The sequence below is a fragment of the Mastomys coucha genome, chromosome X, assembly GCF_008632895.1.
Source record: "Mastomys coucha isolate ucsf_1 chromosome X, UCSF_Mcou_1, whole genome shotgun sequence".
Lineage (NCBI taxonomy): Eukaryota > Metazoa > Chordata > Mammalia > Rodentia > Muridae > Mastomys > Mastomys coucha.
The window spans coordinates 136598566-136617016 of NC_045030.1; the positions used below are offsets into that span (position 1 = coordinate 136598566).

Sequence of the window (18451 nt, forward strand, 5' to 3'; positions counted from 1 at the left end):
CCATCACCATTTCCTCTCCCACCCAGATCCCTCCATCCACCTGCTTCTGATGACTATTCTATTTCCCCTTTTAAATGAGATATTTAAGCTTCCTTACTTGGGCCTTCCTTCTTGTTTAGCTTCTTTGGGTCTGTGGAGTGTAGTATGGAACCTGTATTTTATGGCTAATGTCTACTTATGAGTACATACCCTGCATGTTCTTTTGGGACTGGGTTATCTCACTTGGGATGATATTATCAAGTTTCATCCATTTGCCTGAAAAAAATCATGATGTCTTAGTTATTAATGGCTGAACTTTGTGCCGATGTACCACATTTCTTTATCCTTTGTTCAGTTGAGGGATATCTGGCTTGTTTCCAGTTTCTGGCTATTACAAATATAGCTGCTATGAACATAGTTGAGCAAATGTCTTTGTGGGATGGTAGAACATCTTTTAGGTATATGCCCAGGAGTGGTAAAGCTGGGTCTTGAGGTAAAACTATTCCCAGTTTTCTGATAAACTACCAAATTGATTTCCAAAGTGGTTGTACAAGTTTTCACTACCACCAGCAATGGAAGAGTATTCCCTTGCTCCACACTCTCACCAGTATGTGCTATCTCTTGAGGTTTTGATCTTAGTCATTCTGATGGGTATAAGATGGAACCTCAGGGTTGTTTTGATTTGCATTTCCTTAATAACTAAGGACTTTGAACATTTTTAAGTGCTTCTTGGCCATTAGATATTCCTCTGTTGAGAATTCTCTAGCTCTGTAGCCCATATTTTAATTGGGTTATTTGGGTTGTTTGTGTCTAACTTTTTGAGTTCTTTGTAAATGTTGGCAATTAGTCCTTTGTCAGATATAGGGTTTGTGAAGATCCTTTCCCAATCTGTAGGTTGATTTGTCTTATTGACAGTGTCCTTTGCCTTACAGAAACTTTGCAGTATCATGAGGTTCCATTTATTAATTATTGATCTTATAGCCTGAGTCACTGGTGTTCTGTTCAGGAAGTTGTTTCCTGTATCAATGTGTTGAAGCTATTTCCTACTTTCTCTTCTATGAGATTAAGTGTATCCTATTTTATGTTGAAGTCCTTGATCCACTTGGACTTGAGTTTTGTGCAGGATGATAAATATGGATCTATTTTCACTCTTCTGTGTATAGACATCCAGTTAGTATAGCACCATTTGTTGAAGATGCTTTCATTTTTCCATTGTATGGTTTTGACTTCTTCATCAAAAATCAAGTGTCCATGGGGTGTGTGGGTTTGCTTCTGGGTATCTGATTGGATTCCATCCATCAGTGTGTCTGTTTCTGTACCAATACCTTGCACTACAATTGCTCTGTAATATAGCTTGAGGTCAGGGATGGTGAGTCCTCCCAAAGTTCTTTTATTGTTCAGAGTTGTTTGGCTGTCCTGAGTTTTTTGTTTTTCCATATGAAGATGAGAATTGTTCTTTCATGGTCTATAAAAAAATGTGTTGGAATTTTGATGGCTATGTAAAAGATGTGCAGATTGGTCCTCATATGGATACCAAACAACTGGAGTAGGAGCTGCCTTGTCTGGCCTGAGTGGGAAAGGAAGTACATAGCCCTCAAGAAACTTGATGTGCCAGCATACTGGGATATTTAGGAGGCCCCCACCCACTCAGAGAAGAAGGAGAGGGGAATAGGGCAAGGATTGTAGGAGGGTTGCTGAGAGTGAGTCAGTGAGCAGAATAAGCAAAAAAAAAAAAAGGAAGAAAATATATCATAAAAAGTTCAAAGAATAAATATGATGGTTTTTAAAAGAAAAGATAAAATAAATGAAACAGGCATTGTGTGAGCTCAGCTAGACTTAGCACAATATGTTCTGATTGATTAGAGATGACAGAAATTTCCTCTGACCTTCCTACTTAATGTGTAAAACCAAGCACGAAACACGTTCTTGATAAGAGGTGTGCTTTCTATAAAATGAGACTCCATCTATAGTGGGCTGTATTTCCAATGTGGTTACCAAAGGGGAGAATTCCAATCATGTTCCTCATTACTGTATAGTAGCAAAATAATTAACCTAAAACTTTGCAAGAATGTATACTGACCATGTAAAAAGTAGGAGTTACTAGGAACAGAAAATGTAACTGTCTATGAGAGCAAGGGGGGGTGAAGGGAGAGGAAGAGTTCAAGGGGAGTGGGGGAGAGAGATACTCAAAATACATAAGAGACTTATATCAAAGTGTCCTTAGGAGAGCCAAGGCTATGTGTAATGAATATTTGTCAATTAAAAGTGTCTATTACAAAAAAACTTCAATATTAAAAATATAACCAGGGCTCAGCTCACTAGGTAATGTCTTTTCTGTGCAAGCATGCGGATCTCAGTTCTGTTCCCCAATACCCATGTAAACTTCAGGGACAGTATGCATATATCTATTATTACAGTAGTGCTGAGAGGTGGAGGCACTTACATCCTGGGGTCTGTCTAATTGACAAGCTTTCTCTGGGTTCGGTTAAAAGATTCTATCTCAAAGAAGAAGAGAGAAAGTGTGTTGTATGACACCATTCCTGAGAAAATAAATGTTTGCTTACCCCAAGTAGGGAAGAAATGAGACAACAAAATAGGGATATACCTAAGTTGACCTTTTTCAACCAATGAGTTTTATTGGGATTACTTATAGGAAGGAAGTGGGTGAAGGGTTTCTTACAGGGGTAGAAATGACTCAAAGAGAGCTGCATCACCAAAGCCCACTCTGGCATTGGTGACAGCTCACAAAAGCTGGAAACCTGGACCACACTGTAGAGCTTGCAAGGCAGCTCAACAGATTGTTGAGCATCCTTTCCGTGTGGATCAGCTGATCTGAGCCTATACAGGCAGCTTGGCTGGTTTTGTTGCTTCTAGACAGTGTAAATGGTCTCTGCTGCTTCCAGTGTCTCTCAGTAGTCTTCACCATTTATAGAAACTCAAGGAGGGAAGAGCCTGTTGTATCTGCTTAGTTTCAGGGATTTCCTAAATAAAACCTTTATTTCCTGAGCTTAAGGAGTTTTCCAGCAAGAAGGAATGCTTTGCCTCCCATTAGAACTTCCAGAACCTTAACCAAACTTTGAAAGATAGAAGTTTATCCCAAAGGATATTGTTACATAACAGGGGGATATAGGAAGACACCTGCCTTGGATCTCTGGCGTATATACACATACACACACACACACACACACACACACACACAGAGAGAGAGAGAAGCACACCCATCTGCATACACATGTGCATACACCCATACATCATACAACACCCATTCCTCATACAGCATATACAAAAATTTTAAATGCTACCATTTATCATGTCAATGTAAAATCATTAATGCAGTAGTACAATAATTCACATTTTCATATCAAGTTTACAGAATCTGAGATGTACTATACTATTACAACACAAATCAGTTCAGACTAGCTGCAGTTTTGGGGTGTGTGTGTGTGTGTGTGTGTGTGTGTGTGTGTGTGTGTGTGTGTGTGTTATTCAGTCTCCCTGTGTCTAATATCTGTCAGTGCCAAACCTATACTATAGTTTATGTGATCCTGTGTCAGAATTACCTATACGACTTGTTATAATACACTTCTAAGTGCCTGAGTTTCTGGTTGATAGATCAGGGTAGACCCTGAGAATTTGCATTTTAAATAAACCTCTCCATACTGCTGCTGCTGAAGAGCCTCATGATTATGCTAATTACCCTATCAGCACATAGGCCTTTAAAACATGACAAACTATCATATAGGAAATTATTAATCTACTCAATACCTCTTCAAAGTACTAATGTAAGTTAATTTGGTTATTGATTTAAAAAAATTAAAAATAATAATAATATAGACTTTGTGGTTCATTTTATCATGAAATTAATTCATCATTGAATGTGCTCTGATCTTGGCTACTAAATGTAGATCACTGTGCTCATTTGTGAAAAGATATGGTTTTTGCTATCTCAACACATTTAAGTATTTCATCTCTGTTTTTTTGTTTATTTGTTTGTTTCTGAAGAAAAATAACAAAAAGCTAATACCTAGTCTTTAAACATTTGTTCTTCTAAGAATACCAAAACAGCTTCAGAACCTCCTTTGGCCCCTCCTGTATCTGAAGAAGAGGATGAAGAAGAGGAAGAGGAAGAAGATGACAATGAGCCCCCACCTGTCATTGCACCAAGACCAGAACATACAAAATCAGTAAGTCAGAAAGACACATATGGTATGTTTTCTCTCATTTATGGTTTTCTGATTTATATATATTATATATATAATACATAAATATATATAAATATATAGTCATAGATGCACACATAATAACATATTCTAAAAGTAAAAGTGAAACTATCTATGGCAGTGATTCTCAACCTGTGGGTTGCTACCCCAACAGGCTTCACATATCAGATATCCTGCATATCTGATATTTACGTTACGAATCATAACAGTAACAAAACTGAAGTTTTGAAGTAGCAATGAAACTAATTTTATGGTTGGGGGTCATCACAACATGAAGAACTGTAGTAAAGGGTTGCAGCATTAGGAAGGTCGAGAACCACTGCTCTAGGGAAACAAACTAGAATAATTGGAGGGAGAAGAGTTTCAAAAGAGCAGGTGTGGGATGTGGGAGAACATATGTTCTATATAAAAAGTATACCTGTGTGAAAACTCCCTTATGTAACATGGTACCATGGACAATGCATATATACAATGAGGTGTTGTTTTTTTTTTTTTTTTTGGTTTTTCAAGACAGGGTTTCTCTGTATAGCCCTGGCTGTCCTGGAACTCACTCTGTAGACCAGGCTGACCTCGAACTCAGAAATCCACCTGCCTCTGCCTCCCAAGTGCTGGGATTAAAGGCGTGCGCCACCACTGCCCGGCATACAATGAGTTTTTAACAAACATTTTTGGTAGATAGATAGATAGATAGATAGATAGATAGATAGATAGATAGATGATAGATAGATGATAGATAGATAGATGATACATGAATAAATAAATAAAGAGACCTATCAAGTTAGAAAATGAACAGAATATGGCAATATTAAATATACCTTCCAAACGTAAAGTATACACTTACGTATTTTGAATAGATCTCAACATTCATCTATTTAGTATTGCTAGTAACATCCTACTGAAGTAAGAAAAAAATCAGTGGGTGTTTATAAATGACTCAAAAGATGCCTTTTAGAACAGGTTTTATAGCATATGCCTTTACTCCCATTATTTAAGAGGCTGAGGGGATAGGATCCAAAGTCCCAGGCCAGCCTGTGTTACATAGTAAGACTATGGCTGAAAGCAAGGCTAAAGAAATAGAAACAAAATGGCATTTTGTGGTTAGGGAGATGTCTGTGTTGTTAAAGTGCTTGTTGCACATGCAGGAGGACATTAGTTTCATTTTTCAGTTCCAGCAGTGTGTGGTTAAAATCCAAGTGCTTGATAAGTAGAGACAAGACGATCCCTAGGGCTTGCTTGCAAGTCAGTCTAGCCATCTTCATATTAAAGAAAGATCCTGTCTCTGAAAATGAGAAAGAGAGCAATTGAGTAACATCAACTAGCATTCATATGTACATGCCATATATCTACATGCATGCATGTGAATGCATGTGCAAGTGCATACAAACTTGCACACATATATGCACACAAAGGGCCCATTTAGAATGTAATTTTAGAATAATGTTGAGCAGCTAATACCTGTTGGGCATCTCTTGTGTTCCCAGTGTAGAGTATAGAGCTGGAGAAAAGGCTCAGTCACGAGTATTCACTGAACTTCTAGAGAACCCTAGTTTCCAGCAGCTGTGCTAGCAGCTCATAACCACGTGTAACTCCAGCTCTAGGGGACCCTCTGCACTCTTTTGGTCCCACTGGCACCAGTATACATGTGGCAGACACATGAACACATGCATACACACAGATACACATGATTTAAAATACAAATAAATCCTTTTATTTTATTATGAGCCTAAAATCAATATAATTTTTTGTTACTTTTTTGTTTCATAAATAAGTATGACATTTACATCATTTGCATCCTTTTCCTCTTGCTTCGTGAACTCCTCCTATGACACCCCCCACTCTCTCTCTCAAATTCATGACTTCTTCTATGATTATTGTTCTTTTATATGTGTATACTGCACAATCAAAGAAACAACACTAAATGAGCCTGGTTTTAAAGTCATGATTTGAAGGTACAAGATTATCACAGTGAATGACTTGCTAATGATACAGAAAAAAACTCACATATAACTTCAAGTTTGTAAACCTACAGAGGTGGAAAGAAGGAAAGAAATCCATGAGAACTAGATAGGAAGAATTACTAAGGGAGAAACAACAAGCTCAGATTCAGTATATGAGATGTTCCTTAATCTTCTTTAACAGTGAAGTGACAGTCTCTTACTGCCATACTCTTCCTGACCTACTGTTTCAATTGTGGAATTGTGGAGGGTATGTTTGTCTTTCAGATCTACACTCGTTCTGTGGTTGAATCAATTGCTTCACCAGCTGTACCAAATAAAGAAGCCACCCCACCTTCTGCTGAGAATGCCAATTCCAGTACTTTGTACAGGAATACAGATCGGCAAAGAAAAAAATCCAAGATGACAGATGAAGAGATCCTAGAGAAGCTAAGTGAGTATCTTTCCATCAGCAAAGAGTTCTCATCCAGTGACTAGGAGGAGACTTGATCCTTTAGATGCTTCAATCTTCTTGTCGGACTCTAGGATCCCTTAAGTCAGGAAGCAATTTTTTAGGACTTTCTGTTCCTGAGAGAGGTTACTCTCTCCCTCAGAAACTAAGCATTTTCACTTAGAATGGTCAAAATGATCAATGAAGATGTAAAGGACAAAATATATTAAGGGAGTAAGTTTTAAGATGACAACACTAAAACAAATCAAAGTACCCCGATTAAAGTATGCCATGACAATACCAGAAGGTCCCTATTGATAGACATTGGTTTTTTTTTTTAAAAAAAAAGAAATCAACCTTAAAGTCCAATAGAATCCAATAGAAAACTTGCAGCCGCAGATAAAATAGCTTCCCCTTATCTGGAGGGAGGGAGGCAGGAGCCGCAGTCACTTCCAAGGTGTCATTGGTGCACACATAGTTTTGCCCTTTACAATTTGACAAACTACTCAAGATTCAAGATTCAGAAATAGGTTCTGCCCTGAAAAATGTCAAAGTTCTATGAATTGTATTTATTAAATTCACACAGAATGGCTAGATAATAGTAATCAGTGATCAGTTTAACTCTGACAAGTGCCTTATTCCTTTTTTTTTTCTTTGTAGGGTAAGATTTAGTAGTATAATACAATAAGACAGTAAAGGGGCTGTCATTTTTTACATTTTTTTTTTCTCCAGCTAACAGAGCCCAGCAAAGGAAAAGAGAAAATTCATTTGCTGGCCACAGGGAGGCACTGTAGTCATGGCGATGGGATCATTTTGCCACCAAGGAGCTAGCTGAAGACAGTTTTTAGTTTCCCAATTGATATAGGACTACTGTCATCTAGATAACGGAGGCTAAGGGATACTGATAGGAATCAGGATATGACACCCTCCCTTCCTTTTCACGACAAAATTGTGATTTAGACTGAATAATTATTTTGTGTCTGTTGCATTCAAAATACTTCATACGTAGCGCTATTATCATTTGAAGTAGAGATGTTTGGGGCAGCCAAGGTTGAAGTTCAGCTGTCAGCACTCAGAACTAGAATTGCTACAATTTAGGAAACTGACTTTGCTATACGATTAAATATGCTTCTAGCATTAGTGCCCATTATTTCCTCTAATAGCAGCCATAATAATTCTTACATGAGGAGCACTTTGTGAGTGGCCACTTTCCATATATTATTTTCTCTACAGTCACTTATAGTAGCTTTTAATGTCTACATTTTACAGGGCACTGAATGTAAATTTTAAAATGCTGAAGTGACCAAGTCACCAGAATAATATGTGATAGAGCCAGAGTTTGACCTCACATCTGAATGCGTTTAAAGCTTACACTTTTACCCATTAGCCACTTTGATTTTGCATAACTCAACTACTCGTGTATCAAACAGAAGGGAGAGATAAAAGAGTCACCAGGAAACTGAAGTTCAGTGATTTAGATAATCACTACATTTCTTCCTTTGTTTTGTACATATGACATGAACTCTGAAAGAGATTACATTACACTTTTAAAATATGACAGTCATGCATTAGTCAAAACGACTGTTCTCTGGTGTCTCTTTCAAACCTCAGTACATTCATTGTCATGAACATTTCATCAGAAAGCTGAGAAATAGGCACTGCATTTCTGAGCCACAATTTTCCTTACAGACTGTAACAGTGTTATAGCTGGGACCTTACTGGCTCATTTATTTTGTTCTGCATTAAGGAACAACAGGACAAACATGAGAAGGTGCTGAACTAACTGTTTTCATGAGAACTAAGTTCTTTTTTATTAGATGTTTTCTTTATTTACATGTCATATGATTTTTCCTTTCCCAGTTTCCCCTCCAAAATCCAAACAAACAAACAGACAAACAAACAAACAGAAACAACAAGAACAAACCACTGTTGCCTCCCCCCTCCCCATGCTTGCCACCCCACTTGTTGCCTTTCCCACTGATTGGCCATGGCATTCCCCTACTAACAAAGATGTAGAGGCTCACAGCCATCCATTGAACTGAGTACAGGGTCCCCAATGAAGGAGTTAGAGAAAGGACCAAGGGAGCTGATGGGTTTGCAACCTCTTAGGACAAACAACAATATGAAGTAACTAGTACCCTCAGAACTCCCAGGGACTCAACCACCAACCAAGGAGTATACATGGTGGGACTGATTGTTCTGGCAGCATGTGTATAGTAGAGGATTGTAAAGTCGATCATCAATGGGAGGAGAGGCCCTTGGCCCGGTGAAGGTTCTGTGCCCCAGAGAACTAAGTTTTAATGAGAATAATTGTAACGAAAGGAAGAAATAAGTGACTGTTTTTCTCTATTGGACTGTTTCAGAGTCCAGAGCCAATCGTTTCCCTCTAGCAATCAGGCCCCTATGTCTGCCAGCTTTCCTTTATGCTTATGAATCTTGCCAAGGAAAACCTACAGAGAAATGGAAAAAGCTTTCTTAGGAAGTACACATCTCAAGTTCAGACCTCTCAGCCCCAAAATGCTCTACCATCTCTATGTCCCCTCAACAAGTTTGCACACTGGCTACCAGAAAGTAGTCATTTCACTTTGCCTGGTCTCAGTCTCTTACCTATGAAATGGGTGTAAGAATCATAAGTACATATTTAAAACTTTCTCTGTAGAATGTATCATAAGAAGACAGATACTGGAGACAGAAAGACCTAAATTCAAAACAATGACCTACCGATGCTCTTTCTGTTTCAGCCTGTTATTTAATTTTGCTTGTCCTCTAGTTCTTTATCCACAAAATTTGGGATAACAACAACAACAATAATAATACCACCTTCATAGCATTATGACAATGAAAACCTCAGCAAATGTATCTGGCCCACAGTAAGAGACTCAACAAATACTCATTGTTTCATTAGAAGTACAAACCATTAATGTGAGTGTACAATAGGATGAGTTTGAATGATAATGAGGTCCGAGTCATATCACAAACTCTCTATCCCTTTGGAAGTCTCTTACCTTCTCTGAACTTCCAATAATAGTAATAGTCCTAATACAATGAGAGACTTTTTTGAAGACTACATAAATACATTCAAGTTGGCTAGATATCCAGCACGATAATTAGTTTAAAATTATTGTTTTATTTCTGTTGTCCCATCATTACAGAATAGGAGTGATCTTTCAATAGGATAGGATGCTTATAACGGAGGACAATCTCATAAGTGTGGTTGGTACCTGCACAGAAGTCATTGACATCATTGGAATCAAAGGTGCAAATTAATCTTGAGGAAGTAGTAGAGGAGCCAGTGCTGAGGGACAAAGTACACGGATGCCCTGTCACCTATATGAGAGTGAACCCTATGAGGATGAGAAAGAAATGGCAGCTTCTACTTAATCATCCTCATCTTCAACCTCAAGAATGTGATTGCTAGGAACTGTGCAAGCCAAGCCACAGACAGAGTTACCAAGCAATTCATCTTCCATGCAGATACTGATGGCAGGGGCCAGACCAAGGAATCATTAATAGCTGAAATGCACAGATCAGCTTTCACTTTTACACAGACAGATAGCTTGGGTCTGGCTTGTTCATTGTGGTCTGTCTGGATCTGTTGGAAAATAAAGGAAACTCCTGCATGCTAGCAAACAGCTTGAAAAGGCATGGGAAGTCAGCACAATTGTGAAGTGCAGGAAATTCTATTTAACCTCCCTCCTCTAAGCCTCATGACCACTTACTCCTCTTTGTTCTCCCCTTCCCTAGCTTTCTAAGTTCTGACTTCTTTTTCCCAATTCACCATCAGAGATAATCAAAATTAATTTAGAGAATTATTAAGCTCTTCCTCGATGATGATGATGATGATAGTAATAATAATAATAATAATAATAATAATAATAATAATAATAATAATAATACCTAGATGAGTGGTGGTAGCACATACCTTTAACCCCAGCACTAGGGAGGCAGAGGCAGGTGGCGATCTAAATTTGAAGTCAGCCTGGTCTAAAAGAATGAGACCCAGGTTACTTAAAGAAACCCTAAGTGAGTAAACAAACAAGCAAAGCAAACCAAACCAAAACAACGTCCTTTATGCTCAAGAGATAACCTCTTAGTGACGGGAATCAGCTTAGCTTAATATGACAGAAAATATATTGTTGGGCTTTTTTTTTTTCCTTTTGGAACCACAACATGATTTCTTAAAACTGTATATGTTAAGATGAGTCGTTTGTTTTTTAATTAGTTGGAAATGGTTCTGCTAGTTCTATCATGTTTTTCTTCACTGAATTTTATTGGCTGACCTATTTTTTTGCTTTACTGTGTCCCCATACTTTATGTTTTATTTCTTGTAATTTATAAAAGCAAGTTATAATGGACCTAAGGAGAGAGATTATTTTATTTTTTTCCTTTTTTCTTTTTCTTTTCTTTTCTTTTCTTTTTTTTTTTATTCATAGCATGGGGAGGGGAGTTAAGACAGTAGTAGAGGCAGAGAAAGGCAGAGAGAAGGAGAGAGTAGAGAAGTAGAGGCCAGCCATGACCATGTGGAGAGAGGGGGAGAGAGATCATTTTATTTTATTTTTTTACTTTAATTAGTGCCTAGCGCTATTTCCATTAGTTAATATGCATTTTTAACATCATAGTGCCTAACGACAATCAGAGTGCACATTTCATTGGCACTACAATTTCACCACTTGATTGTGTCACCATAAGTTTTGGGGGAACATGTTTTAAAAGTCACAAGGAAATTTTCTGTAGATAAAGGTCGCATAGCTAATCAAAAGACAGTTTAATGCCTTGAACAAAACTTTTTTCTCTACTACTCTTAAAATATGTCATTGGAGTTTCATGTTTCCCCCTTACACCTTGAGAGATCATTTTAAAATCTTGTTTTGTTACAAGAATTGTAAGGGAAAGCCTTTCTTGTATGTTTGCCTGCCAGCAGTAGATGGCAGCACAGACTATCTGGTAAAGGATAGAGGGTGTGGGGACGCCATTTTAATTGGACAGCAAGCACAATCTCATCAAAATGGTTGTCTCTTAGTAATCCTTATGAAAAGATCCATTTCCAGATTTTTTAATACCACATACAATGGAAATAATGGTTGAATAATTGACTACCATAAAGCCTCATTAACTGAACCCTGCCAATTGAAATTGGTTGTATTTCAGAAAGTGGTTTGAGCTAAAGCTTATTTGCTTTTTGATCAGTCTATGGAAAAGAGTTTGCTCAGCAACTTCATAGCAAACTTTCTCTGAAAAGTATAAGCCATTTAATAACACCCTGGTTTCAAGTGACTTTAAAATCATCATTTCATCAAAAGAAGAAAAAAGATCCCAGCACTTACCCATTAATAACTGACTTGAAGAAAGATGGATTTAGTGATGTGGAAATCCATTAGACAATTTGAAAAACAGAATAGCAACTCACATCACTTAGTTGGTGGCATCCTAGAGACATAACTCAAATAAAATAAAATATATTCTTCAACATTTCTTGAACCATGGACAGTTTTTGCAAAATGAAATGCCTAATTTTACTTGTGTTTTATTCCACAAGCATTTACCGAGTACTTGATATATTTTATAGCTTGTGCTGTATAAGGACACAAAGAATGTACTGGTACAAGACTAGGTTCCTGTCATTAAAACAGCCTAAAAGGTGATGCCAACGTAATATAAGACACATTAAGGACTGTGCAAGAGAGTTAGTGCAAGAAAGAGAGAAAAAGGAAGTTATTAACTGTATTCAGAGGGATTGTGGAGACTTCCTAGAAGTGCAATCCTAGATAGCCTTTAAAGCAGGGAGCTTGCGGTTGGAGAAAACATAAGAAACAAGTTCCGGGACCAAGAAGCAATGTGTGCAAAGACTTGAAGGTACGTAGCTAGACACTGTAATGAATAAAGAATCAAAGTTAGAAGAAATAGTTCATCAGTTTAAGAAAAATTGTCACTCTTTCAGAAGTCCAGAGTTAGATTCCTGGCATACATAGTGGATGGCTTATAATGCCTGAAACTCCTGCTCCATGAAATGCAATCCCCTCTTCTGGCCTCCTTGGGTACCCACCTTCTTTGCACATGTGACATTCTCTCTCTCTCTCTCTGTCTCTCTCTCTGTCTCTCTCTCTCTGTCTCTCTCTCTCTCTGTCTCTCTCTCTCTCTCTCTCTCTCTCTCTCTCTCTCTCTCTCTCTCTCTCTCTCTCTCTCTCTCTCTCTCCCTCCCTCCCTCCCTCCCTCCTTCACACAGAGACACACACCCCACCCACTTCCACATACTTTCTCTGCCTCACACATTCACACACACATAAAAAGTGAAAGTAAGAATACTCTTAAAAGAATTACTCTTAAAGTTTTTTTCACTAGCTGTGTAGAAGAGGCAGCTTAACTGTTACTACTAAACAGGGGCTGCTCAGGAATTACACTTAATATTCATAAGGTTCTAGCTGTTAAAGATGCAGTTTAAGTATATGGTGATCCTTGAACTGGGTGCTAAGGACTTTGATCAGGTGTGCCTGGTATCAAATCCTGAGAGAGGTGCAGAGCCTGGGTAGACATGACAATGCCTGGCAAAAGGAATTCTAATTAGGACAATTAGATGAGGGGAGTCTAACAGAAGCAGTAGAATTAAGGAAATAGTGAGTTGAAAAAAAAGGAGTCAAGGAAGAAAAGAGATACAGACTTAGCACTAAGTAAATCTTATATGCAGGGAGTGAATGCAAGGGATGCTTCAAAGACGATTCTCAGATGTCTCACCAGACTGCTTAGAGGATAGATTGACAGCATCATTGCCTGAGGCAATGGATTATAGCAACTCTTACAATATCTGTTATACTAAACCCAACTGAAACATGAGCATCTATTTCCAAAGGAAAGTGAAAGAAGAGAGATGGGGGGGGGGGATAAAACAAAACTAGTATGAAACTGTCAAACAATAAAGAAAAAACCCAGTAGGTCTATCTGTAGAACAAGGTACTCTATTTGAATATATGTTTTCTTATATTGATTCAATTACTTGTTCAGTGTAGCCACTGCACTGGGCACCAAAATGAAAGGAATGAAAGCACAGATTTCCAGACTTTAAATAAAAGTATGTCAATTTTGTTAAGAGTGATCATAGAATACTTTGGGCAGACCAGTGTTCTGAAGTTACATTTAGGTAATAATTAGGAAGTCATACCTTAGATAGGAAAGGGAATGGAAAAGCATGTATGAATAGCTACTCGATGGTGAGAGCACTCTTTAGATCTAAAGCAGAAGGGAAGTAGACAGGAGAAGAACAATTGCTTAGCCTGGTTAGGGAAAAGCCAGATGGGGCTGGATGGTGAATGGCCTTCATTGTTCACCTAAGGAAATTGGCCTTCATCCTGCAGCAAGGAGGAATTTAGCAGGATTATTTAGGAAACAACAAGAAGGAGGTGCAATACAGTGAAGTTCTCCTACCTTCTTGCAGCCCTGCCATCAAGAGTTTTGTTTTAGCAACTGCAATCTCCTCAGGTGCCTTGCAGAAAATACTCTGTAATCTCATTTAGGTTTCTTAGGAACCCATGGAAGACAATTGCTTCAGAATTCCACCCAAGTCTTTCAGACAACTATCATAATGACAATAAAATATGCCTCTCTTTTAGAGAAGCAGACACTTGTTTCTGAGCAACCCTACTCTTCTCCATGAACCTTCATGCATTAGCCTGTATTAAAATAGCCTTGTTAGACCCAGACTCTGCTTTCAAACAACAAAAGTAACTGGTAATATGTGAAGTTTTTTTTTGTGGAATGTTTGTTACTTGTTGTATGTTCATGTGTTGTGTCTGTATATAAGTGTGTCCACACAAGTATCAATACACATATCTGTACAGGTACACATATGTACAGATGCATGTGAAAGCTCTAGTTTGAATAGGGGGTTTTATTTGCTCACATGCTGGCCTGCTAGTCTTGTTAAGTCAGTGTGCTCTAGGTTCAGTGAGAAACTCCATGTCAGAAAATAAGGTGGAAGGCCATAGAGGAATACACCTAATGTGAATCTGTCATCTCTATACACACATGTGCATGAACATGCACATACACACACACACACACACATCCACACCACATACACAAGTACATACACATGTATGGACTATACACAAAAAACATTGATCAGTACTCTTCAAATGGGTAAGTTTCATGATGTTTAAATCATGTGTCAATAATGCTGGTCAAAGGTTTTGAGCTCTAGTAGACTCCTAAGTTAAGAGATACTTATTTTTTGGAAAGTACGAGTTGTCTTACTTTATGGCCAGACTTATTCATTAGACCCATCCCTGTTTACCATCCTCCTAGCATGGAACTAGTGAACATTAATTACTTGATAGGTATTCATCTTGTGAAATTAAATGTAGTAGAATTCTTGTCTTTATACCAACTCAGAAAAATTATCTTGTAAAATCCTGGGTATAATTTTTTAGGTATTTTAATTTCCTAATCTATAATATTGATTTTATGATAACCATTTTTTAATAAAATGCTGAGCTTTTGTCAGTCCATTTCTTGTTTCCCAGATATCAGCAGTTTTTACTATAAGCAGTATGAATTATTATCACCACTTTAATTAACATATTTCAGTGTACTTTGAACAAATTAAGTATATTTTTCATATAAATTGTAAAGGTTATTGAATTTGATATAGTTTTTACTGTTTAAAGAAATCAGTTTCTCTGTCTCTTTCTCTCCCTCTTTCTCTCTCTGTCTCTCTCTCTGTCTCTCTCTGTCTCTCTCTGTCTCTCTGTCTCTCTGTCTCTGTCTCTCTGTCTCTCTGTCTCTCTCTCTCTCTCTCTCTCTCTCTCTCTCTCTCTCTCTCAGGAAGCATTGTGAGTGTTGGAGACCCAAAGAAGAAATATACAAGATTTGAAAAAATTGGCCAAGGGTGAGTAATTTTTATTTGAAATACCAACAATGTGCACACATTCAAATTTCCTGACATCTCAGATCTATTAATGACTCCTGTTCTCTCCTGTTTTGTATAATCAATAGCTTTTTTTTCCTGCTGGTGGGTTGCTTGGTAACTAACATCAAAACACATGCTACTGGAGTCTTCACTGTCTTTGAGGTGATGCTTTGCAGTGACATTTTGATCTCCATGTCATTTTCACATTCCCACTAATTTATCTAGAAAAGCAATAGAGTTAGAGGAAGAAGTAGCATACATGAACCAGCTTGTTGTGTTGTGCCCTCACATCCAAAAGCATGTGTGGATTCGATCCTACTTCTTTGTCAAACTGAACATTAGCAGAAAGAAAAGGAGAAAGTCCTTACTGAATAATCCAGGTTTGGGCAGGCTTGGCTCTCTGAGTACTGACAAAATAAATCAGTAGTCCTGAAATGAGACCAGGTCTGTCATTTTCCTCTACTGTACTTGTTAAAGACGTGGATTTCTAGACCCAACTCACCGGATATTTGAATTAGACTCCAGGAATGATAATCTTATTTTTCAAAAGTCCTCAGATGATCATCATCAGCTAGACATGTGAACCAATATTGAATCATTCATTGGAGCTAGATGTAGGAGTCACCTGTTCTGTATCTCAACTGGAAGTATACATGTATCTCAAGCCTCAGTGTACAACTAAACCACAGGTCCTGAGGATGCAATAATGTTTAATGAGAGGTGCTTTCTTGTCTTTATAGTATATTTAATTAACTTTCTTCATGTCCAAGTAGAAAATACCACACGACAAGTTGCAGAAAGACAGTATTATATATTACAGCAACACAGAATAATATGGCTTTTAGATTTTACTTTGTATTTGGTTAAAAGCAAGAAAAGATGAAGGGGGCACAGATGGTTCTGTGGTAGAGTGTGCACACAGAATGCAGAGTTCAGTTCTCAGTGTCCATATCAGTAGTTGCAGCTCAAGGGGATCCAATGCTTGTTCTGGCTTCCCATAGTTACCTTCACTCCTGTGTACAAACTCACACACCCACATATAATTAAATCATTTTAATGGATGGATACACACTGTTTGGGGGAACAACACCCCAAATCGTCCTTGTTCCTCATGGTAGCTACATTTGGCTTCGTTTCATTGGGCTGTTGGGCACTTGCAGTGTTGCTGTCCAGCTGGAATATGCTGCAAGTATAAAATACACATCAAATACTATAAAATATCTCATAGACAGTTTGTGTATTGACTGCCTATTTGGGATAATATTTTGCTTGCATTTGTCTAAACCAGCAGTTCTCAACCTTTGAGTCACGATTCCTTTAGGGGACAAATGATCCTTTTCCAGGGGTTACATATCAGACATATAATAATTATACATATTTATGGGTAGTGATGTGATGCCCTGATATCACACCTGGGTGGTATGGTAAGCTATCTGGCACAGCAGATAAAAGCATTTGCCATGAAATCCTGACCACCCAAGCTCAGTTGCTAGAATCCATGGTAGAAAGACAGAACTTATTCCAGAATCGTTATCCTCAACACTCTCTCTCTCTCACACACACACACACACACACACATATCATGCACCCATGCACACATGATAATAATAAAATTTAAAAATATATTAAATGATGTTCAAATCAGGGTAAACATCATGATCTCGATGAAAATTCAAAAGACATATTTTAGCTATAAAAAATATATTTGTATATTATCATTGTAAGTATCCTACTTTTTAATAGCATACAGAAACTTCTTGCTCCTATCAAATTGATGGACTTCCTGCCTTCAGTCTTCCCTCTCCCTTACTGTACCAAAGTATTGAGGTTTTAATTTCCTTATATGTTCTAGATCCTAAGCTTGATGTGTCACATGTGTTCTCTCACATTATGTATATTCTGCAAGCTTTTACCTCATTCTATTGAGTCTTTGCATTGTAGAAGCTTTTAGTTTTATAGACTCATATTTGACTTTGCTTACAATTCACAATTTATTTCTATTGAAAAATCACTTTCTAAATTCGAGTTTCAATAATGTGCTTTTTTATATAACTGTTCTGAGAGGTGAGAATGGGAGATATGGTTTTATTTTGATTATTTGTTCCCACTAAGATACAGCTGAACAAAAAAAAATATAGCATTGAATTTAAAATTGAAACCAACAAAACCAAAATCAACAAAAATATTAAAGAGATGATTTAAAATATCTGAGACAATGGAGCCAAATTAATAGCTTCAAAAACAAAACTTAGGCAACCACTGAGTGACTTTGATCACCAAAGAGATTTCCTCCTGTGAATGCTGATCACACCTGGATTTGGAAAGGAAAAATGGGAAGTTGTAATGAAAACCTTTATAACGCATTTATCATCTAAAATCAGGGGGTGGGCAGACATGCCGGCACACCTCTAGTCTCAGCACTCAGGAGGTGAAGACAGGATTAGATGTTCAAAGTCATCCTCAGTTACCTAGAAACCTTGACACTGGCCTGGGCGACCCTGTTGTGAAAGAAGATAAAATAGAGGAGGATGAAAAGCAAACAAACAAACAAAATAAATAAATAAATAAATAAATAAAATCATACATGCTTTAAAATAAACAGCCTATTTCCTATTTGGTGCAGCAGAAACATCTGTCTTACATTCCCAGAGATAGTATGATTTTTGAAACAACGAAGCCAGTTGACATTTCAGTAATATTAAGTTCTTAAAGATTCAGGAGTCTACTGTATTTCTTCTTTTGTCTCCATTCGTGTCCAGCATACTGCTAAACTTAGCACAGTGACACATATTTTGTCTTCAGCGGGCCCTCAGATTTTTTTGTACAGTTCTGAACAACAGTCAGGCTCAAAGATTACTTGCAGAGCTTCCCCTGTCTTCTAATCCAATCTCTCTGGGATTCTTTTCTTGAACTAAAGAAAGTGTTTTTCCATCTAGCTCTCCTTTTTATCCATCTATTTTTGGCCTTT

At 37.6% G+C, this 18451-nt stretch overlaps 1 protein-coding gene across 7 annotated transcripts in view; it reads left to right on the forward strand.

Annotated features, from left to right (window-relative positions):
* Positions 1-18451, forward strand: part of Pak3 (p21 (RAC1) activated kinase 3) — a 267447-nt gene that overhangs the window by 211143 nt on the left and 37853 nt on the right. For all 7 annotated transcript variants that reach the window (XM_031368898.1, XM_031368874.1, XM_031368887.1 and 4 more), the window contains 3 exons: positions 4032-4163; positions 6422-6587; positions 15399-15462. In XM_031368898.1, coding sequence (XP_031224758.1) covers positions 4032-4163; positions 6422-6587; positions 15399-15462 — 362 coding nt within the window. The remainder of the gene's footprint in view (positions 1-4031; positions 4164-6421; positions 6588-15398; positions 15463-18451) is intronic.